Source organism: Metopolophium dirhodum, chromosome 1 (assembly GCF_019925205.1).
Source record: "Metopolophium dirhodum isolate CAU chromosome 1, ASM1992520v1, whole genome shotgun sequence".
Lineage (NCBI taxonomy): Eukaryota > Metazoa > Arthropoda > Insecta > Hemiptera > Aphididae > Metopolophium > Metopolophium dirhodum.
This window is the reverse complement of record NC_083560.1, coordinates 133,742,606-133,767,480: the sequence shown is the minus strand read 5'-3', so window position 1 is coordinate 133,767,480 and position 24,875 is coordinate 133,742,606. Positions and strand designations below refer to the sequence as shown.

At 26.1% G+C, this 24,875-nt stretch overlaps 2 protein-coding genes across 10 annotated transcripts; one reads left to right on the top strand and one right to left on the bottom strand.

Annotated features, from left to right (window-relative positions):
- Nucleotides 1–269: 269 nt before the first annotated feature.
- On the top strand, nt 270–19,338 carry LOC132937120 (congested-like trachea protein). Its single transcript, XM_061003950.1, has 5 exons — nt 270–515; nt 1,143–1,257; nt 3,943–4,260; nt 17,124–17,294; nt 18,667–19,338. The coding sequence occupies exons 1-5, from the start codon at nt 414–416 to the stop codon at nt 18,876–18,878; spliced, it is 918 nt and encodes a 305-aa protein (XP_060859933.1). The 5' UTR covers nt 270–413; the 3' UTR covers nt 18,879–19,338.
- On the bottom strand, nt 4,257–24,770 carry LOC132937117 (leucine-rich repeat-containing protein 15-like). Of its 9 annotated transcripts, none has more exons than XM_061003945.1 (6): nt 21,848–24,770; nt 21,323–21,610; nt 21,123–21,251; nt 7,445–7,603; nt 7,241–7,369; nt 4,257–6,314 (listed from the first exon to the last, which is right to left on the bottom strand). In XM_061003945.1, the coding sequence occupies exons 3-6, from the start codon at nt 21,126–21,128 to the stop codon at nt 4,470–4,472; spliced, it is 2,139 nt and encodes a 712-aa protein (XP_060859928.1). In that variant the 5' UTR covers nt 21,129–21,251; nt 21,323–21,610; nt 21,848–24,770; the 3' UTR covers nt 4,257–4,469. The 9 variants fall into 9 exon arrangements, with proteins under 9 accessions (XP_060859928.1, XP_060859927.1, XP_060859930.1 ...); XM_061003944.1 differs by having other exon boundaries at nt 21,494–21,610; XM_061003947.1 differs by having other exon boundaries at nt 7,445–7,600; nt 21,494–21,610.
- Between the last annotated feature and the right edge of the window lie 105 nt (nt 24,771–24,875).

The following is a 24,875-nucleotide window of genomic DNA, read 5'->3' as shown; positions in this document are numbered from 1 at the left end:
AAAAACTAAAATATTTACATGGTTTAAATGGGAATGTTTGGTTTTTGAAAAGTATAAACTAGTTTATTGCCTATAAGTCTATGTTGATTTAATTGTTTCAACGATGAACAAAATCCATATTATGTACTTCAGCATTGTTCAAGTCATGATGTTGTTCTGTGGTATCAGTAAACAGTCAGCAAACCGTTTGCTTTCGTTACCTCCGCGAAAACTCGCCAGGTGATAAAAAAAAATTACTTCATTATTGATAATATCAAAACGTGATAGCTGTAATCATCAATACAACCTGTTTCAAAATATTCAAATTTTAATTATTTACTTAATAGTAAAATATTTTATTGTTTCACTCACATATTTTTTAACTCAATTCTTTATATTTAAACAATACTGCTGTACTTTAATTTGCCGTTAATATGTCCGCTGACGGGAGTACTAACCCCTTCAAGTATTTTCTGGCTGGTGGTTTCGGTGGTGTGTGCACAGTGTTAGTGGGTCATCCATTAGACACTATTAAAGTATGTTAACAACAATCAATTCTGTTATTGAACTATTATGAGTTAGATTGTGTTAGGCTAACAAGAGCTTCATGAGACTTGCCAATAAGTAATGTGTGAATATACTAAAAATACACTTTTATCTGAAAGTGAAAGTATTTAATAATAATATGTTAGGTTTTGGTACATTCATTGGGGTGTGCTTACATAAATTACAGATGTGACCTGTTTGGTAACTCTGATAAATTAGTACCGAAGTTCTTAATTTATAAGAAATATACCTTTAATATTATATGTATATTATCCAACATAAATACAATTAAATATGTACAAGATAATGTGTAATAAATAGTAAAAGAAAATGGTTTGTCGTAATCATCTTCATTTATCTGTTTGTGTCTCTGATCGAGGAATTTAATAAGAATATTGTTTCTGCTAATTAATATTATTATAATCATTATTTAAACACAAATTAATCAACATCGCTTATCGTTTACAGTATTTTATTTGGATTTGATGTACTATTTATTGTGTATTATCTACTAATAAAAAATACATGTATACTAATTATCTATCTAGCAAAGTATATAATATATATTAAATTATGAAGCTTACTATCGTTCTGATTGTTTTATTATCTACTCTTAGGTTAGATTACAAACGATGCCACCAGCTCAGTCAGGTAAAATACCTATTTACAATGGTGCATGGGATTGTGCAGTTAAAACTATTAAGAGAGAAGGTTTTTTTGGTTTATATAAAGGTAAGAATACCACATATTTCATGCAGTGAAAGTATAATATTAAAATATTTAAGTTTCAGTAAAATAATATGCTATAAAAGACAATGTTAAAGTAGCGTATAATGTCCACCAAAATAACAGTTTAATTTAATTGTGAATAATTTATATTTATTTAACATATTTATTAATGATCTCTATATTATTCTATTTATCTATTGTAAATGTATATTATTTGCGGATGATTTAAAATTATATTTAAACACTAATTCTATTGATGATTGTAAGAAATTACAAAATGACCTACTTTATTTTTAAAAAAGGTGTCATAATAATTCTTTAGATATAATGTACCAAAATGATCACAAATTACCTTGACTAAATGTAAAAATCAAGTGACTTCAGAGTTCAGGGGCGCCCGCAGAAAATTAGCTTGGGGGTGCAAAATTAAATTGTTGTTATACATACATAGGTAGTCATATATTTACATTATTATATACTGATTTTTTTATTCATTAAAAAAATCCCAGAGGGTGCAATGGCAGACTCTGCGGGCACCCCTGAGTGACTTTTAATTATTTTATTGGGGACAGCAAGCAAAATATTAAATCCCATATCAAAAACCTTTTATAAGTATATCCAGTGACTTAATGTTTAATGGACATATTACACTCATCTACAATAAATCAATACAAATGTTTGGTTTCTTAAAACGTAACTCTAGAGAATTTAACAACCCTACTTGTTTGAAAACTTTATAATGCTCATTGATGCGATCATAAGTTGAGTTTGGCTAATATGGAGTCCTTATCAATATATCATATTGCTTAAATCGAAAAGGTACAAAATTGTTTTCTTCATATGATTGGTTACAAATTATGGAAGACTGTCACTTCATCTAATACATAAGCTAAATAACTAAACCTTCAATCTCTTGAAAATAGGTAATTTAATAATCATATTCTTTTTTATATACATTATTAACTAGTTTAACACATTTTATGTATCAATACAGAAACAAAATTATAATCATTATGCCCCTTCTAAATAGAATTTCATTTAATGTTAGTTCTGTTAAAATTGTTAATTTATTTTTTGATCCACCAAGCAAGTTGAAATATTTTAAGTTCTACTCTTGTATTCTTTTTATTATTTGGAAAATACCTAGGTATCTACTTATCAGTTTATCATGTAATTTAAATAATAACATAAATAAGGAACATTACTATAAATGTTTATTAAATTAAGGTACTATTCAGATTTTTATATATATACATACCTATTATCCTTAAAAATTGTTTTTCAAATATATCTGAAATTTAAGGAATCATTTTTTTATTACATTTACAGTAACAATTTATAAATAGTTGTTTAAATGTAAATATATTATATTTTATCTGTTTAAATTCTAAAAAAAAAATATTTATAGTTACAGAATTAAATCATAACTAATAGTTATTAAACCAATTATAAATAATAAATTTAAATGAAATATTTGTAATACCTACAATTTAATTATGGATTTTCAATTACAAATGATATATCTTAAAATCCATCAATATTTCTTAAGTATTGGAAAACTTTAAATATTAGTTACAAATTTTATAACATAATAGAAAATTTGAAAATTTGAAAAATCAAATAATATTACATAGTCAGTTTATTTATGGAGTATAAATAGTTTAGTAAAATTATTTCTCAAATGTAAATAATAGATTTTATTTAAGGTGTTAAATTATGAAGATAATAATTTTACTATTTATTCTGTAGTATAGAAATATTTTAGGTTCCAATTACCTACCCAATAACATAAATAAATTATTAATAGGATTTTATTGCTAGAGATTAGTGAATTATTGCAATGACTATTATATTTTGTAGATGTTTTAAGACTAGTATCAATTGTAGTTTGTTATTGGGTTTTATGTGACTACTATATTATCTTACTGATGAAACATGTATTTTTATAAGTTTATAACCTAATAAAAGATAAATAAAATAAATGTAGGTAGGTACGTTAATGAAGTATTTTATTAAAAAAAAAAAAATGTTCCATCGTAATAGATGGAACTTAAAATGGAAATTAAATAGTCTGGGAGTTCTCAAAATAAATAAATATAGTAGAGAAGTTTGTCTCTCTGTGCACATCCCAAATTGAGCACTGACTATTGTTTATCATACAACTATTTCTGTTTTGTAATGACAAATTCCAAGGTACCGTAGCGTACAATGTGTCTATACTTTAAAAAAAATTACGATATAAAATTGAAATGTTTTGAAGATAAGTACATCAGAAAATTTGCCAGCAGGCTGTGTATTGTTTAAAAAAAGTTACAAATGTCTTACAAATGAACAACATAGCAAAAACAATTTTACTCCCTATGTGTTGTAGAATTTTGGTAATTCTACTATACATAGGGAAGAACTTTATCAATGTCATAGTGTTTTTATTATTTGGATAACATAAATACATTTAAAGTTATCAGTTTGAAAACATTAGGTTTTTGTGGTATTTGTGCTATCAAATAAATGAAAATGCCGCAACACAGATTAAGTTCTTCCGGGTGCAACATTCTTTTAACAATATTAACTAAATGTTAAGCTTAAAAATCTAATCATAATTTTAGTAATATTAGTATAGTAATATTTTTATTTATTTGCATATTTTTGTTTTAATAAGCTTACATTTATAACATATTTATTTTTTAGGTATGGCAGCTCCAATAACTGGTGTAGCTCCAATATTTGCTATAAGTTTCTTGGGATTTGGACTGGGGAAAAAAATGTTTTCATCCACTGGAGATAAAAAAGAAAATTTAACTCCCTCACGACTATTTTGTGCTGGAGCATTTTCTGGTATTTTTACAGCAATCATAATGGTACCTGGAGAACGCATTAAATGTATTTTACAAGTACAGGAATTGGGAAACCAAAAATATGATGGCCCAATCAGTGTTATTAAAAACTTGTACACTGAAGGTGGAATAAAAAGTTTATACAAAGGAACATGTGCTACATTACTTAGAGGTAATTTATTTCAATTTTATTATACTATTTATATTACGCCATTAAAAATACTAAGCATACAATTACTATGCATTTGCAATTGGTACAGTTTTTATTGTTTGTTGTTAATATTCTTTAAAAATAATATATAGGTAGTCTACAGATATTTAAATAATATATTATAATGTATATTATTTTTTAAATGAATAGTGAGTATTTCAATATTAATTTCATAATTTGTTTTCAAGTTTAAAATCAGAATTTTTTACTTTATGTTTTCTTTTCATTTTGGCAATTTCTTCTTTCAATGATAGTTTGCTTATATACGTCCCATTTTTCAAAAGTATACTTCTTTCCGTAGTAGTGTATACTTTATTATTGATTATTGATTCTGGAGTTGATTCAATCATTTCCATTGTTATATTTGGTCCTGTATATCTGATGCTGGTTGTGTTATTTAAAATAAAATCAGAAAAATTAGTCTTTACTGTTGAAATATTTCGTTTGATATCTTGTTCACTTATTTGTTTATAAAGTTTTAATTCTTTATACTTTTTTTTCATGTAAAGTTTGCTGTTTGATTCACTGTTGCAATTCATATACTTTCTCAAAGCATATGAAACTGTCTTTCCTTTTAATTTTGTTGGACTTGAACATATTGGTTCTAATTTTTTGTTATAAATATATGTAGTTGTTCTTTCAATTTTACAACTATAACCTTTCTCTGAATGTTTCAATTTGCAAGACTGTTTATTTATTTCTTTTGCGAGTTTAGTCATTAATGAAATATCCCACAATTTCATGCTGCATGTGCAGTGTAGTGAGTTCATATCTAATCGTATTAATTTAAGATTAGATGTTGTTTTAAATATATCATCTGGTAAATCAATTAGTTGATTGTTATTTAAAATTAATTCCTTGAGAGACAATTGTTGATCAAATAATCCAGGAGGCAATTCTTGGAGTTGATTATAAGACAAATCTACATGTTCTAAATTATAAATTCCGTAAAACGAATCCATAGACACAGATTGTATTGAACAGTTACTGATTAAGAGACGTTTAATGTTTGGTATTTCTACAAATGCATCAAAAGCTATATGTTGTATGAAACCTTTGATTTTAAGTTCCACAAGATTAGGAAGTCCAATCATAAAGGGTCTTTCTAAAATTGTCACATTTACACCAATTAAATTCAATTTTTCTAAAGAATCCAAACCAATAAATGCATTTTTATGTAAATGTAGTTGTGTGTTATTTGATCCCAATGCAAGCTCTATAGTAGCATTTAGTACTTCAAATGTATGCGGATATACCATTTCAATTGGATTATCACTTAAATCTGCAACTTTTAATTTTGGTAATGGCGGGAATGTTGTTTCTGATAATACAGTTATAGCATTGTTTTTCAAATTTAAATAATTCAAATCAAGAAGACCAGCTAAACCAGTAGTCTGCAAATGTTTAATTTTATTATTAGCTAAAGATAATCTTTTTAGTACACTAGCACCATAAAAAGAAAAATCTGGAATGTATTCAATAGCATTGTTGTCTAGAATTAGGGTTTCCAATGATTCCAATCCATTAAATAAATCCCAAGATATATCTTTTAGACCACAATTTGTGATTCTTAAAAACAACAAATCTTTATTGATAAAAATTAGGCTATTTGATTTTGCTGTTCTTTTAGTTTTCTTATAGGTTTTATAAGGAACTATTTCAATATCTTTGGGCTGTAAAAATATCAAACGGTTTTTTATATCATTATGTTCTTTATGTAAATACGAAGGTAAGACTGGCGAAAGTTCATTAAATGCATATGAATTTTCTTTTTTATAGACATTAGAGTCTATTATTGGAATTGGTTCATTACTTTCTAAAGTTAATTTATCTAATGATACACTTTGAATGTTTACATATTTTATATTATCCATATATTTGAACATTCTATCTGTAATATAGATTTTTGTCTGATTATTATTGCCATGAATTTCGAATGAAATTAGTTTTGGCAGCTTTATATCATCTTCTATTGTAATATTGTCTGAATCAGTTGTTTGAAATAAAATTAATGCCTGAAAAATACATAAATATATTTTATTATGTTAACATAATTTATTATTATATGTTTCAAATTTAACTATTAGTTGAAATATAAGATCAAACCAAAATTATAAGTTTTAATGTTATTAGTTTGAAAGAATGTTAATGTACTATATTATAATCACTTCTCATTAAAATTTTCATCAAATTATTATTCCATATTACTAGGGTACAGATTTATATGTATTAAAAACTAATCAAATATGCGCTAAAAACTCTTAAATATGCATAAAAATATATGCACTAAAATGTTAAAATATACATAAAAAATAAAAAATATGCATAAAAAGGATTAACAAAAAAAATTTGTTTATTGAACATTTAATTAAAACAATATATTTAAAATTATGGAACCCTACTATAAATACTTTTCTTCATTTTTTTCTTTACTTTCATCATTTTGTAAGTAGCTTTAATTTATAAGAAAAAAATAGGAACCAATTAATATAAAAATATTTGGGAAAACCATTTATACCTATAATTTACAAGTATATACCTTTTCATTTATTTTGATATTAATCAAAACTATATTAATAGAATATTTTTCTCTTATTTAAATAATGCAATAGTATATATTTCAAAAATGTCCAAAAAAACAAAATATGCACTAAAAGATGAAATATGCAATTACAATTGTAGTTTTAAATAGTATAATTTTTTAATAGTTATGTCATGAAACAAATGTTGTGCACACTTAGTATATCATACGATCAACCAGAATAAATATGCAAATGCATACAAATCCACGCTCTACATATTACCATGTACTAAACTAATTATTCTTTTATTCTTTTCTAATGAATTTTTTTAAACTTTAATGGTATTAATTTAATAATTCTTTATTAGCTATAATTTTAATTTTATGCCGAAATTCATTGAACACGATATATGTACTTACCTCAGTGTCTAATGGAAGAAAATTTAAAAAGTCTTTTGGTCTTGTTACATTCATAAACATACATAAAGCAGTTTTTAAAAAATGTGTATTGTTATAAGCTATTTGTTCTTCTTCATTTTCTTCAAAAACCTTTAATTAAGAGCATTGGATTTAAGTAATCTGTAAAATTATTTAAGTATTTATTAAACAATTGTATCTTGTTACTTCATTTTGTGTATTTGAGGTATGTGGTTCTAGTTCAGTTTGTAGTCCGTTATACATCCATTTAACTATCGGTAAGTCTATAAAATCTGTGTTCTTACAGTTACACGCTCTTGGACAATCTTTTCCCCATTCTAAATTTATATCAGAACTTTGTACCTGCTACAAAATTATAATTTATAACCAACATAAAAGTATCATATAAATTCTAGAATAACAATCATAAAAAATGAATATATGTATTTCAAATTATTATTCAATATTGTATGATCAGTCATTTATTATACAAAAATGAATTCATTCAAAAAAGTTGGTAGATATTTATATATTTTTAAAGATATTTGGTCGTTTTGTAATATTAAAGCTATTGAATGTTTAAATTTGCAAACATTCTAATGATACAAATATGATGCATTACAAGAAATTGGACATTAAAAAAAAATTGCCTAATAATTGTTTTGATGCTACAACATTAATTTAACAAGGATATATAAAAAAAAAAGGTGGATAAGTGGATGTTGCTCTGCTGTACAGTAGGTTACAAGTGGGTCACTGTAATGGATGGTGTTAAATTTGAATTCAATGATATAATATCATTGTATAAGAAAAACGATTCTGAGCGAAAACGGTCAGTCAGCCTATCATACCAAGTATATTTGATGATATTATTGTGAATAAAGTAATTTATATATAACCTATTTACGTGGAGCCTTGTTTTAAATTTTAAATCCTTAGCCATAAAAGTTAAACATTTTATACATTTTTAACTACAAAATAATTAATAAATTATAAATTTGATAAATGTTGTCAAAATTTGAACTTTAATTGAATTTAATAAAAAAAAATTGTGCTTATGTATTTTAATATTTTTCAACTGCAATTGTAACATTATATCAGGAGCCTTGCAATAAATTTTCACGCTTTTTTATACAACAAATAAAATTTTATTGATATTTATAGAAAAAAAAAACTAAAAAAATTATAAAACTGACTATGTCCGTAAACAGTTCAAAAAGAGTCAAATTATTTTCAAAATATTATGGTTTATAGAAAATGCTAATATAAACATTCAGTGAAATTTTCAAGTATCTACAGTCATTCGTTTTTTAATTACAATAAAATAAGAAAATTGTTACATGAGAAATCGAGTGAATATCAAATGTTGTAAAAATATAAATTTCAGACGCTCATAAAAATTTAATTTAAGTTTCTTCTAGACATTTTTTTTTTGATAAAGGTAGACAAACTTATGAGTAATCTTATATTACATTTTAAAATCTTAGATTTAAAAAGAAAAATTTTTATGAATTCTCAACTCAAAATAATTTGCTAATTTTCGTGATTTTTCCGTATTTTGTCAAAATTTGAACTTTAAATGCTTATAAATAAAAACTGTGACTAAGGATTTTTAATTTTTTTCATCTGCCTTTGAAACAATAACTTAGGAGCCTTTTATTAAATTTTCACGCTTTTTTACTCAACAAATAAAATTTTATTGATATTTATAGAAAAAAAAACTAAAAAAATTGAAAACTGACAATGGCCGTAAACAGCTCAAAAAGAGTCAAAATATTTTGTAAATTTTATGGTGTATAGAAAATGCTAATATAAACATTCAGTCAAAATTTCATGTCCCCACAGTCATTTGTTTTAGAGTTACACCAAAAACCAAAATCAATTTTCTCGAAAACAGATTTTGCGTAAAAATTCCCGTTTGTCCTTAATTTTTCTTTTGTTTTTCACGTCGCTTTTGAAAACTACTGGGAAATTTTTACTTTTGACCCCCCAAAGTACCAACTAGAATCTCTTTCGTATCAGAAAAGTTACTGTTGAAGAAAATCCAAGCACTTTTACTATCCTAAAAGGTGCTGACAGATACAAAAATAAAAAAATAAAGAAAATTTAAAAAAAAACACACATTGTTGTAAAATCAATACATTCATTGCTTCGCTCAGAATCTAAAATAGGTGAATGTTCATTAACTTTAATTTTGATTAAATTAAATTAAATTAATTTGTATTTATTAAGGTAAGCAAAGCATGTAATTTAATTTCATATAAAATGCAGTCCAAAACAGAAAAAAATGTATAAGTTAATTTAAAACATAAAAATTTGATGTTATTTTATAGGTAAAGAGTTTAAGATTACTCCAAATAAAAGATAACAATTATTATGACCTATATTTTAAATTATAACAAATATTTGCTCCATTGTCTATTTTATTTTAAAGGAATTTCGGAAATTATTTTAAACAAATTATTTCTCATAATTTACCTTAAAAATAAAATCACCAATTAAACACTTTTACAGGATTTAGAAATATTCAGCAATTATTCATTTATATCTATTATAATATTATTTAGCAATAATTAAGTTAGATTGTCTTATTAAAAAACATTTTAACATAATAAATATATTTATAAAAACTATGTTTATAAATCAAATAAATGTATTAAAATATTGTATAATTCTAAAACATTTAATATTTTTAATCACATTTGGATCTAATTTTAAAGTTAATAATAATTTTTATAATAATTATTAAAATGTTTAATGCATTTCAAAGTGTGAAAATATATTATCAATAACCTAGGCAATACTAATATTTTATAAATAAATCATTTTATAAGTTTGTAGGTTTAACATTAAATAATTAACATTAGGTAGTATAATTTGTTTAAATATTATGATAAGAATAGAAATGTTGTTAAGATTTGGTTTTATTACATATAACATTATAAATTAATAGAATTATGTTCATGAACAGGACTCGGAACTTTGTGCGCTAAAAATGATTAAATATGGAGTACAATATGCAGCTTTTTAAAAAAACATATATTTATATATTTTAATAAACTTAAAAAATGAATAATTCATTTTTAATTATGTATAAATTTAGGTGTATTATTTTATTTTTGGATTGTAGAACTTGAAACTTTTGTTGATTAATCACAGTTCTAAATATAAAAAATTTAAATGCATCAAATACAGCAAATGTTAGAGGACGCTTCACAGCCATTTGTTGTCTTTGTCTTACAAGTACGTACCATTTGATATGTTAAGCACTTGTAAGATAGAGACGACAAATGTCTGTGTAGCGTCCTCTTGAATCATATTATTAGGTATATAATATTTACCTGAATTACATTGAATGATTAGACTGTTTTTACCGGGTCGATAAATTGCAATAAATTCTCGGTATAGTATATAATTTAAATTATAGACATTGAGACAAGTGTGGTGGCTCTTTATTTTAAAATTTTATAAATCAATGATTTACTAACATAATATGCATTAATGTGCTTAAAATCTTTAAATATGCAAAATCATGTAAACCTAGTCAAATATGCAAAAATATGCAACGAACAATTTTGTATTTAGATTCTATGTAGTATGGATCAAATTTGTATCGAATCAGATTTTTAATATGCAGCTTCTAAAGAAATATGCAAATGCATAAAGTTCCTGTTCAAGATTAGGTTTCGGGATTAGGTACTATACAAGTAAGGTTTAGGACTTCTTGCATTTGCGGGTTTTTTTTGTAGTCTTGTAGATTATTCTTGTAAGTAATGCATTTGTTTTATGAAATAGCAAAAGTAAATTTAAAGTTTTAATTTGCAAATATTTTTATATTTTAGGAAAAATGCATATTTATTTTTAGCATATTAAAATTTTTTTTTGTTTTCATGTTCATAAAATTGTCGGAAAAAAACATATTTGGATAACATTCAAAAATATTTTTTTAAATAAATTATATTTGGACAGGTAGAATAGGTGTAAATAATAAAAGCTCTTCTATAATAATATTCAATAAGCATAAAAAAAATATTTGCGAGGATTATTGAAATTTTTAGTGGAAGCTTGGTTCTTAAATCCCCCCCCCCCCCTTTATTTACGCATATGGTATGTAAGTATGTGAGATTTCATGAGTTTTTAATCAACATGGACACTTTGTTATCGACAATATCAACAATTGTATAGTGTAGTTAAACTTAATTACATCTAGATTCTAGATTGTATGAAGAAATGAAAATCAATGAATATGTGTCTTATATCACGGTGTTTGCACAACACGTTATTTGTTATTTCTTAACCCAGTACATGTGCCTTTTTTTAAAAAAATAAGTTGTTTTATTTCACCATAGTTAAAAAATTCCCAAAACATGCGAAATTGCCAGTATTAAACAATATATTATTTTCAAAATCAGTAAATCAGGTATAAATGATTATTATATGTTATATAGTTATTTTTATTATGTTTAATATATGTGCCTACTTACTTTCGAGTTAATTAAAAAAAAAAAATAGCTGCATATTTTTAAGTATATTTTGACTGCATATTTCGATCATTTTTAGTGCAACAAGGTCCAAACCATTTTTCAGTATTTAACTATTACATTTTTATTTTGAAGTTAAGAATGAATTGTTTTAACAGTTTAAATTGTTATTTATATACTATTTTATTAACAAAAATACCTATGTGCCTATGTTATGTTTTATTACATAACAATAACGAAAAAATAAAATAGATTAACAATTCCATACTGATATTACCTTTAAAAAAACACACATCAGGATAACATACCACAATAAATAAAACTTGCTATAAATCATTTTATATAGATTTTTAAAAACTATTTAATTTACACAATTTACAGTATTTTGTTTACTTGTAACATAATGTATCATAATAATAATAATTTAATTTTTATAATTCATGATTTAATGAAATGTTTGATCACTGAATATTATTATCTTATTTTATTTTCCTTCCTGTTATAACTAAACAGGAACTGGATTTATGTCGTGGGAGTAAAACATACTTTGTAAATTTATCAGTTGTATATCACAAAGATACTGGGTGCTGGGCGCTTCGTATAAAATTTTATATTTTTTTAGTAATAAATTAATTCTATGATGAACTAATTTTCAACAAAAACGTCACGTATTATTTTATCATGTTACATAATATATGTTTATATTATTATACATATTTATATAATATTATTATTATTAACTTATAAAGTCAATACTGACTATAGGTACTTAGAACAGTGTGCATTGGGTTGTGGTAAAAATAGCTTAATAGTATAAGTGTTAAAAGTTAAAATGCCATACGATAAACCTTGCATTATATTTTCAAGCATTTGAAAGAGAAAAAAATATAATTATAGTAGTTAGGCATAGGACATCGTTCCTACTATATTGTTTTGTCTCCATCAACACATGATTTACCAAAATGTGCGTTCAGCATTTTTTAATTTTGTATGGTTTTCATTATTAAAGTGAATTGACTTATTATAAAACTTAATAGGACGTGCTACCCCGCAGTGGCGTAGCCAGGGGGGGAGGCTGATATGTTAAGAAAATTATTTTAATAGTCTACGATAGTCGCACAAATAGTCTTAAATTGTATTTGAAATATTTAAAAATGTACTACATTAACACTTTACAGCTATATATCTGTGCTAGTACGTATTTAATGTGTAAAAATGTAAAAGTTGATCAGCCCTCCCCTCCGTATTTTAATATGTACAAACAATTTACAATTTTAAAATACTCATAACTCGTGTTAAAATTACAATATAATAATAAGCCCATGAGGTTGCCTAGATAATAATCTTACCTTTAGATTTTATAAGAGGTTAATTCGCTCTAATTTTTAAACTAATGGAGCTACACGTGTTCTGCTGAGCGTAAAATTTGGTATGTTACGCACTTCTAAGACGGAGAAAATAGTACAACACGTGCAGGTATCACGTTCTCTTAATGGTACAATAAATTAAAAGTATTTCTATGTTTAAAGAAGGACTCATTTGTTTGCTACATGCGGGTAGCACGTGGTAGCACGTCCTCGTAAAGGTAATAAGTAATATTTGTATTCCTTTGTTGAATTTTTACGATATTTAAAATTTTAAATAAGTTAAGAGTATGTTAAATTTAAATATTTAAAACTAATGTTCATAATTCTCTTGAAAAAAAAAAACAAGAGAACACAGATGATGTTCTACGTTTAAGTTAACTAATTAACTCTAAAATAATTGAGCTAACAACATAAAATTGGAACTTCTAGACCTAATTTTGATGGAGATATATTATATGCATTAGTTAAGACAGAGACAACACATATTATGCAGGTGTAACGTCCTATTATATGTACATACAGTTGTACACATTAAAGTAGTTTTGGGCCAGTATATTTAATATTCATGCAGACTCCAACTAGACCAATAATGTCATATAGTCTAACTTTTACTTTTGTCTTTACACTTTAAAGCTACAATACAAACATAATCAATTTTGTAAAACAATGGTGTTGTTGACTGTTGAATTTTTCAACTATTATCCCACGATTTTACAAGTTCCACGTATTTTTTTTCACTCATACGTAACATGTTTTTAGTCATTAAGAGTATGTCGCACCGGCATAATATGTTGTCTCTATCTGTCCATCTTACACACGTTCGACATAACAAATTTTCGTTCACCAGTTTCAATAGTGTGCTCAGTGCTGTTAGTTTTGGTATTAGAGTAAATCGACATATTATCAAACTTTTAGGTAAGAACATTATCTGTGTCTTTTCGTTGGTTTTTTACGATATTTTAATTTTTAAGTGAGTTATGATAATTTAATAATATTAATATTTTACATACTCATAAGTCATAACTCACTTAAAAATTAAAATATCGTTAAAATCAACGGGAGAATACAGATAATGTTCTTACCTAATTACTTAAAAGTTTGATAATAGGTCAATTCACTCTAGTATCAAAACAGCACACTATTGAAACTGGTGATGTTTTATAAATGATTATTATGGTTAGATTATTTATAATATCATTGCCTAAAATGTCGATTATTTTTTACTATAATACTTCACAAAATACTTATCTTTGATATATTATTTAATCATTTAAAATTGTAAAAAGTAGGTATGTAACACACTAACACTATGATACCTATCGGATATCAATATTATTTTGTATTGCTATAATTGAGTGTTTAAAACTATTACCTATTGTTGAAAATGAACCTTTGGTTATAAATATATTTATTATATAGGTAGGTAGGGACGAAAACAATTTACTATAACCATAAAAAAAATGTGCAACCTGACTAACTATTTACTGCGGCACACCAAATATTTCTCAATGTGTTTAAAAATTTTAAATCATAATTCTGTGTTACAGATTTTGATAAAAATAAATTTGTATTATATTTCCATTATAGGTACTTTTGATACTGGTTTTTCAATTCATACGATTAGATACGAGCGTATTTCGAGTTTCTTGTGTAATGTAGGTAGGTACCCTGTTTTAATGTGGCCATCGGTGAAAAATTTAAACAAATCTTAGAAGGTAAATTGCATTTCAGAAAAAAGGTCATATACTGCGTAAGTGGTGAAACAGTTATTTTTGATACGAAAATTTCCCAGGACATTTTAAAATCTTGCTAAGTGATTACCAATGATTAAAATCATATTGAATATATTATCAAGTATAGAAAATGATAAAATAAACATATGGTGTAAATTTCAAGTGTCTGCGGTTATTCGTGTTTAAATTTCAACAAAATAAGAAAATTGCTAGGTACAAAAGAAATTAAGTGAATATCCAAAGTTGTAAAAATTTGAACTTCAAACGCACATAAAATTTAATTTAACTTTCCGGTCGGAGGCTTTTTTTTGACAAAGGTAGAAAAACCTATGAGGAATCTTGTATTAAATTTTCAAATATAGATATAAAAAGAAAATTTTTTATGAATTTCTAACTCAAAATAATTGGTACATTTTCGTGATTTTTACGTATTTTGTCAAAATTAGAAATTTAAACGCTTATAAAAAAAAAATTGTGACCGTATTTTTAATATTTTTAAACTGCCATTGTAACATTATATTAGGAGCTTTGTCTTGCATTTTCAAGCTTTTTGACCAAACAATAACATTTTAAAACTAAACAAATTGGAAATTGATAATGTCCGTAAACCGCTCAAAACAAGTTAAAATATTTTTTAAGCTGTATGGTGTATAGAAAATGCTAATATAAAACTTCAGTGAATATTTCATGTATCTACGGTCATTTTTTTTAGAGTTACACAAAAAACCAAAATCGATTTTGTCAAAAACCAATTTTGCAAAAAAATGCCCGTTTATCATTAATTTTTTTTCCTGGCTCTTTTGAAAACTTCCAGGAATTTTAAGCCAACTAGATTCACTGTCCTATCGAACAAGATACTGAAGTTTAAGATCGAACCATTTTTACTGTCCCAAAAAGTGATGACAATCGAGTCACTAAAATTAAAAGAAAACATAGTACCTACATGAATATTGCTCCGCTCTAAAAAATAGGACAACGTCAAGAAAACTTTGTTTATGTTTCTGATTTCAATATTTCTGTTATAATAAAACAGTTTTTGTTATCTAATTAAAAAAATAGGGTGCTAATCTAATATTAGTAATATACTATTGAAATGCGTTTAACAACCAAAATTTTTGAGATTTTCATATTAAAAAAAAAAAAAAAATTATGCCACACTTACCCTGTACGCGGGTAATTACAGTATAATCAAAACATATGGTTAAAATAAATAGTCATAAATAATAATAATCGAATAATTAAAGGTAATAATAATCACACACCCACTTTGCTACATATTAACTATTTCTATACTTATAGAATAAGACCTATAAGTCATTAAAAAAATCAAATGAGACGAAAAGACGAATGTGGAAATTGGCCTATACTTGTTTGATATATCAGTAACCTATTATAAAAAGGTACCTACTGAACTTTAATTTGTTTATTTATTAGTACCTAATGTTATAACCTTAGTTAGTAGTTTAACTAACCCAACTCAAATCAGTAGAATCAGAAAATTGCTAATTATTGTACATGTACTAATTATGCATCATTTGCAAATGTACCTAATTATTAATGAGTAACTACTAATGAGGTACTAAGGTTTGGATTTTAATGCTTTCTAAGCAGTACATTTGTTTTGTGTACCAAAGAATAAATGGATGCAACTTTTATTTTGCATTTTATTAATTTTTTATAGATGCTTAGGACATATTTTTATTTTAAAGGCATTTTCAGTATATTATTAACAAATGTGTAAATTTATATCAAATTATCTGCTCAAACTGTATTTTACGTTTAATGACGGAAACGACAGTTGCAGTGAACGGTTAGTTGCTAAGAATTATACAGTTATAGTCGAATCTTTTCGTTACCACTGGATAAATAATTTATTACTTATAAAGTGATATTGTTAATTGCAAAAATCTACCAGGTTGAAAAAAGAAGTATGCTATTTAGATTAAGTTTAATAATATAAAATATAATATAATTAATATAAAATAATGAAATGTTATACTTTTTAGAGCATTTTTTGAATTGTATCTTATTAGTGTATTAAATAGTAATTTATTAGGGCATTTTTGACGTTTTTTAGAGCATTAAAATATAAACCCTAGTAATTTCCATAAAATTCTACCTAAATATTCGAGGTTTGATTTGCAAAAAAGATCTTTTACAGCATCTATTAGCTACGTACCTACTGTAATTAAATAAAGTTAGGAGCTACCTACAGTAATTAATCCAATTAAATAAATGATATCTATTGCTTGGATTAATTTGGTTTTTTAAAATTATATTATTTACATATTTTTTTTGTTAACAGATATTCCTGCTTGTGGTGTGTACTTTACTACGTATGAACTATTAGTGAGATATCAAAAAAATAATAACTCGGAAGGACTCATAAACACAATATTTGCTGGAGGTATGGCCGGTATACTGAACTGGTTAATTGCCATGCCTGCGGATGTACTCAAGAGTCGTTTACAAATCGGTTGGTTTTGCACCTCCTTGTATATTTAATAGTTATTTCTATTATAGTTTATAGTTCTAACTACTAAATTAATTATGGTACTTACTACTTACATACTTGGAACGTACCTATTCTGAATACAGTTGGTATTTTGGAATACTTTTAGAATACTGTTTCCCTAAAGTAATTAGGTAATGGTGTACTCTGAATACTGTTGAAAGTATTTCGAACATTATTTAGTATAGGTACCTACTATTATAATATTATAATTCACTTTTTTATTTTAATATTTATTGTTATGTTGCAAATCATAAATAAATATAGTTATACACAAGGTAATTCACATACCATACTCACTTCCATTTTTTCCTTAATTAATTAATCAAATTCTGATTTTTGGAAATTTTAAATATACTTAAGTGGCTAGGTGCTAAGACCATATTTTAAAATTCTCGAATTTTTCTGATTTTGTATCAGTTACTAATTATTAGTAATTACAATTAAGTATTAACATACCATCTAACAGTAATACATAGATTTCACGCCATTAGGTATTTATCTGTGAATACCTACCTACCTATTTTATTTTAAATTCTGCTCATGTCTTATTTTTTTGTTTAACATCACCTTTCGTAGCAGTAAATAATAACTGATGAAAAACTGGAATATTTACTCTTTTTTGGTTGCTATTTAAAAGAATAATCGTTGATTTAAAATGTTCATCAAATATTAATATACACATTCTCTAGAGTCTAGATTCTATAACATTTTCAAAATAATTTGTGTGTTGTGCTATCTGAAATGTTGTATTTGAAATGTTCTATTTTCTTTTGATTTATGTGTGATAAAATGTTTGATTGTCGGTAAAGAAACTTGAAAATTTAATACAGCTTTCCTCATTAGTTGTGCTTGTAGCAATATAGTTATTTAGTATTGAAAATACTTATTATAATCTGTTCCATGAGAAAACATGCCCGGCCCGACGTTTTTTTGTGCATCGCCACTCAACGCCCTGCCATAAGGTAAACGGTTTCGATAGCAGGATGACGTGAGGGAATGTGCAATACCGGCATAATCTTTCATGGAATAGAGTATAGACATATTTTTTTTATAAACATTTGAAGTTCTAATTTTCACAAAATTGTATATTTAAATGTAAAATAACGATTTTTGTTATTATAAAAAATATTTATCGTTAGGGTGGAAACTTTTCACCATAACATACATTATTATACTTTTATACTTAATGAAATGTTTTAAAATACTTAGAATAATTTTAAGATATTTATGCCATTAAAACCTATTCACACCATTTTATGGTACGCAATTATATTTGTGATATTCATGTGATTATCAGTTTGTTTTTATTAATATCATTGTTATATACTTGCAGCACCCGAAGGAATGTACCCGAGAGGCATTCGAGACGTATTTGCAAAACTATACAAAGAAGAAGGACTGAAAGCTTTGTATGCCGGTGTGACGCCAGTCATGCTCCGAGCATTCCCGGCAAATGCCGCGTGTTTCTTGGGCGTAGAACTAGGGCTAAAGGGTTTAGACTTTATTTTCCCTCCAAAAAATAATAAATCACTAAAAATTAACTAACAGATGTCCCCAAATGTCTTATAATTGAGGCTCATGAAACAATTTTATAATTATTGTTTGGTTTTATATTTTTTGTTGGGCGGTGATAATGTCTAAAATATGTTTCGGGTGTTATGGGTGATTGTACTCTATATATTTATACAGGCTGTGCATAGCAAAATAGGTATTATATAAAAAAATTTATTCTTTTTGTATAAACTTTAATGTTATATTAAGTTATACTATCAATGATTTAATTGTTTTAGTTTAAAATGTATTGAATATAATATATAATATATTATGTGTAAATTATTTGGTATGATTGTAATTAGGTAAAGACAATAATTTTAGCTTAGTTGATTTCAAAGAATTGCTATTTACTGTGTTTTTCTTTGTAGGCATACAGCTATATTTTTGAATTAAACTATTGATTTTATTGTGCTTACCTATGTATATAATGACAATACAGGTATAAATAATACATTTTATTTTATTATTTTATTTTATCATATAATGCTAATATTTATTCAAAAATATATTTGACACAAATGGTTCTATTCATGGCAATAAGTCAACTATGCAAATTCTCAGTTATTTAATGTATTTCAATTTTGTAAATGATAAATAGGTATTTGAAATTTGACTCTAAAATAACTTTTTGGTTTAGTATTATAACAATTATATTTATACCTATATTCAAAAATAATTTGATTTTATTATTAGCTTTTAAAAATGAAAATATTACAAATATTTAATTTAATTGAAATTGGTGCTGAATTGTTTGTTTAAATGATCCAATTTAAAATGTATATTTGGTTAATATAACTTATACTTATAGCAGATATGGAACATATTTCTTAACTCGACGCTTAAAATGGACTGCAGATCATTATTGGGAGCTCTTATTTGAATAAATGTACGTTATATAATTGTATTTATTCAAGATAATGCACATTTGTAATATTTTACAGTTTCATTGTCGGAGATAATCATATATAGTATCACAAAAAATGCATGCTGTAAAAGTGTAAAATGTATTATTTATAATATAATCCCAAGTTGAAAATTAATATTTTTTTAATGTTTAAATAATGTTTATAATTTATTCAAGAAATATTAAAAATATTTTCTAATGGCTATTTTGTCATTCATAATATTTTAATATTATATATTTAATTTTACAAACTTATAATCTATATATATGTATATATATAAGCTAAATACCACTCTTTCTCTCATTCATCGCTACATCTAAAAACTACAAAACATATATGAACTTGAAATTGGGAATAGTGGTTCTTCTAATGATCTAGATGTAATAAGAAAAGATTTTCCTATATTCGCATTTCAAATAGGTTTTAATAAACTGGGATCTTGAGATATACAGTGGAAATTGAAACTATTTTTGTATATAATATTGGTTGCCATTTGCTACTCGGGCAGATCAGGTACAAACATCAAAGCATTCATAAAATTGTCGCTATTATGGCTGAACCTTGAATATAGAAATTATATCTTAATACCAAATGTACATATGTGTGTAGCCTATATAGGTACTCAATGAATTTGACGAAAATTTCATAAATTGTTTTTAGAGAAGTCAGAAAAGAATAAATAAACGAACATGATGTCAATCAGTAAGTCTTTTGATTTCGTCGAAGTGTGTGTGCGGGCTCTTACATCCGTATACCACCATTGTCCATCATACATATTTTCATCTTTGAGCACCACCGTCAAAATTGAGTTGAGTGCAGCAGCATAGATCTCCTGGTGACATCGGCTCTAGTCCAATAGCGGAGTGGTGGATAAACATTTCGCCGTAAGTAAGTAAGCCGTGAGAAACCCCGTACCACTCCACTCCGCTCATTTAAACTTTAAATACTTATAACTCATAAACTCGCCTTAAATTCGATTTTTATGTTTCGAAATACTTATAAAAATATTTTGTTTGGAATATGAAATTAAAACTCTGTTATTATTCAAAAAAGTAAAATACTTAAAAAACTATAAGGATAAACAATATTTAAAAATAAAATTTTTTAATAAAACGTTGGTAAGTAAACGATTTGAAACTATGTAAAATAATATTTTCAAAACCATTTACACTTCTTAAAATAATGAGTGTTCAGTGATAAAAGAATCACCCTATATATATTAAATTACTAAATTTTATTTTATTAAGGTTGGATTAAGTAAAAAAGACAAACATTGTATAACTTTGATACTAGAGTATCTATACATTATACACTTAATACTTATACTTACGCACATCGCTGGGTCCGCAATACCGCAATATACCGCAGATAGATTTCCTAGGTACCTGATAATATTGGAGATTGTGGCCCGAATTCAGGTAGTCGTATTTTATCCCAAATATAAGTATCCCGATTGCATCTATAAAATATATTTTCATTAAAATGCATCATAAATATTATATGTATATAAATAGTAAAATAATTGTTTACAATAATAAAAAATATGAATATTATGTCAATTAAAAGTCAATAAATAGTCAAATATTGTAGTGTTAAATTATAAAGCTAGAGGTAGATTTTTAAAACTTATTATTTTTACAAAATTAAAATTAGATAATTCCATGTTTTTGAATTTTGATTTTTATAAATAGTATTTCCTACTTATTATGTACGGGCCGCAATCAGGATAGGTTAAAAGGTTACCCTGGGCTGCAATCGGGCGACGCCCGATAATTTACTGATCGCAAGCTGGTCTCATGGAAAATGCCGGCGGGATAGCTATAAATTAAAATATAATATGATTAACACTTAAGGGGCCTCACTACCACGTCTTTTTTGACAAAAACTACTGTTTCTAATTCCAACGATACGTGTTGACAATTATCACGATAAATATTCGGATTGTCCGTAATATTAAATATATACAAGGGAACGTAATCGTTGAGACGTATTGTTGGAATTAGAATCGTATGTTGGAATGAAAAATAAACATTTCATGATCACAATATTACTTACTGACATGTGCGTGCGAGTGCGTGCAAGAGCCCTCCGTACCACTACAATTGACCTGCATGGACGCCACACACACTAATAATCATTTACGACAAACACATAGATCTCGGGTGGCGATGACGAGATTAGAAATTGCCTAAATGATTCTCCTTAAATCAATGTCATAGCGAGGCCCTTTAAAAAAACATTTCTTTCACAGCGACTTACACTCAAAACGAGTTGAACAATCACAATATCAACGCCGGGCAATTCAGATAGTAATGTATAATAATATGCCGCTAAGACTGATATTTTTTTAATAATTATTCTAAATATCTATAATTTTAGTATGAAGTTCTTTCTAGACTTAAAATAAATCAACGATGCTTACTATGATAAAATAAAAAAATATCTTAATATCTATAGTAATATAATTTCGGTTATATTAATTTACTAAGCATAAATTATTATGTTACCTACTGCAAGTTGAATTTCTATAATTATAACACGTGTGTAGTACTTACATGGTGTATTATAGTGAAGTTTATGAACCACTAATTAATTTTTTACGGGTAGAAACTAGTGTCGAAATTCTTAGGAGGCAATTCAAATTTAGTTATAAAGCTGACATATATTTTGTCTGCTGCCTTGCAGTCTTAAATTTAAAATATTTAAATAAGATATCAAATCAGAGAGAAAAGAAAGAGACTTTAAGAATGTTATACTTTTAAGGTCTTAATAAAACTGTTGTTCAATATTTTTAGCTTTAATTAATTCAAGTACCTATTTCATTTTTCAATGCAAAAATAGATATTAAACAATTCCTTGCACTAGTGGCGTAGCCAGGAATTTTCCAAGGCATCACTAAAATATATTGTCCCAGTATGGTAAAACTGTAAATGCGCCGCTGGGTTGCATGCTAATTGAATAATACATTTTTGATTAGACGAATAATGATACCTATTTGTGAACGTTATTACTTATTATTATTTATAAGTATTGTACACAGTACACTTATTGATTATAAATACACAGGTAAAAGTATAAAATAAAAAAAAACTTTTTAACTAATTGTAATATTAGTATTAGTTAAAAATATTTATATAATATTTGCATTTACATTCTAAGCTAGGTATAAGTTATAGCAATCTTATATTTTTTTTGAGACTAGGAAAGTCATCTAGAACTTCATTTGTAGTTAAAACTATTTCACGATGAATATTCAGTAATGCTAAACTATTTAATTGATTTTCTTCAGTAGTGTTTCTAAGATATGTCTCAAGTATTTTTAAGGTAGAAACTAGAAAATAACCCCATAAAATACCTCTGCCACTGTAAGGAATTCAAAATAATTTTATAACGTCCTTGCTGAATTTGAGCCTAACTATACTAAAACAAACAAAAACAATAAAATTAGTTAATTAGAAACACAATTAGAGATCAGTTTTGCTACCACCAATAAGTATGAAAGGTGTAACAAACTTTTCTGAATCAAGCAAATCATTTACTGATGTTATTGGTTTTGATAGTTACAACTACAAATCAACCTCTACACATCGTAAACTTATATCCGATACTCCTGATAGTTACAGCAGAATAGTATATTTTTTGAAAGTTAACAATTCAGAGTATAACATTTTCAATATAACAAAGCATTTAGAGTAGTTATAGGAAACCTTCATCCATTGGCTCTTGTTCATCAACTATTACAAAAGAAATAGACTATTCTGTTTCAGGCAGTCCACACTCGACCTGTCAAAGATTGAATAAGGGTACGTGATTCGAGAGAGCCAAAAAAAGGGATTCATGCGTATTCGGATGAAAATCACTACAATATTACTTTTGTAAAATAAAAATACTGTACCAGTGAAGTATTTAGATTTAACTGTATTGAAATTGTTTTGTAGTGTATTGTAAATAAATCTATACTCTAAGAGTCTGCTGCACAAAATAGTACTGGTTGGACCTCTCTTCCCACAACGATGAGACTAATAATGTTGTCTCTTTTCAATACAAATTGCTTGAGCAGGACTCAGCAGTACAGCCAACTGTGTTTTTAGTTATTTACATTTTATCCCCCAAAAGTAAGATCTGGTTGCTATGTGCATGTATATTATGTGCATCGTACATCAGTCTAATGATATTATAGTTATTGGTTGTTTGTAAGCTCCTTGACATTGTTCATAGGTACAAAATATGAAGCGAGTTTCTATTTGGAATTTAAAAAAATTAATCTTTTGCACGGCAACGCTGGGCAGGACAGCTAGTAGTATATAAATTATAATATATATTTAAGTTAATGTTGATTAATAAATAATGGTGGTGATGTGGAAGTCATGTGTAAGTGGTTTTTGCAAAGATGTTTATTTCACTAAAAAAAGTCAAGATGTATTGTTGGCTATTATATTTTCATGAAATAATACATTTTAGTGTCAAATTCACCTCAAAGATTCCAATATAATTATTTCTCGCTTTATATTGTGGACAAATCAAAGTAACTCACATACCATTGTTTATTGGTCTATGAAGGTAACCGTCCTAGAAATCATAAGCAAGCACTGGTCTTTAAATAACTCAACAACCACGTCAACATCCTATCAGATCATGCCTACATGCAACATCAATGCCATTATCTTCAGTACAACAATTAAACAACAAGTACCGTGTACTGTAAACACACATTCTTGATCCTACACCTATGTGAAAGATAACAACACCGCACAAAATAAGACAACTAATGCACCTTCAGCCAATATACCAACATCCTTTCTAAGCATGTAGATGAGTTTTATTCTACAATTAAATCCCTGCTCACCCATCCGGACAGTGTAATTTCTAAACTGAATGACTACAAAAATGATAAATAACCCGAAAACCTTACTCTCTTCTCATTCAATATTATGGAATACAACAGAAACCAAAAAAAGACATTAGTATCATGACTTGCTTATCTAAAATAAACAATGTAGATCATTATTACATACATTTTGTAGGTATAATTTACTAATATTACCTCTTTCACACTGAAGTTCCCAACTAGGAGCACTCTTTA

Bases quoted from the DNA above. Each gene is read 5' to 3' on its own strand.
- LOC132937120 (XM_061003950.1), top strand. From the start codon at position 414: ATGTCCGCTGACGGGAGTACTAACCCCTTCAAGTATTTTCTGGCTGGT. The intron at 4,261-17,123 runs GTAATTTATTTC...TTTTGTTAACAG, and splicing joins ATGTGCTACATTACTTAGAG to ATATTCCTGCTTGTGGTGTG. The intron at 17,295-18,666 runs GTTGGTTTTGCA...ATATACTTGCAG, and splicing joins CAAGAGTCGTTTACAAATCG to CACCCGAAGGAATGTACCCG.
- LOC132937117 (XM_061003940.1), bottom strand. From the start codon at position 21,270: ATGAAAATATATTTTATAGATGCAATCGGGATACTTATATTTGGGATA. The intron at 7,604-21,126 runs GTGCGTAAGTAT...ATAATTTTGTAG, and splicing joins GGTATTGCGGACCCAGCGAT to CAGGTACAAAGTTCTGATAT. The intron at 7,370-7,444 runs GTAACAAGATAC...TCTTAATTAAAG, and splicing joins CCTCAAATACACAAAATGAA to GTTTTTGAAGAAAATGAAGA.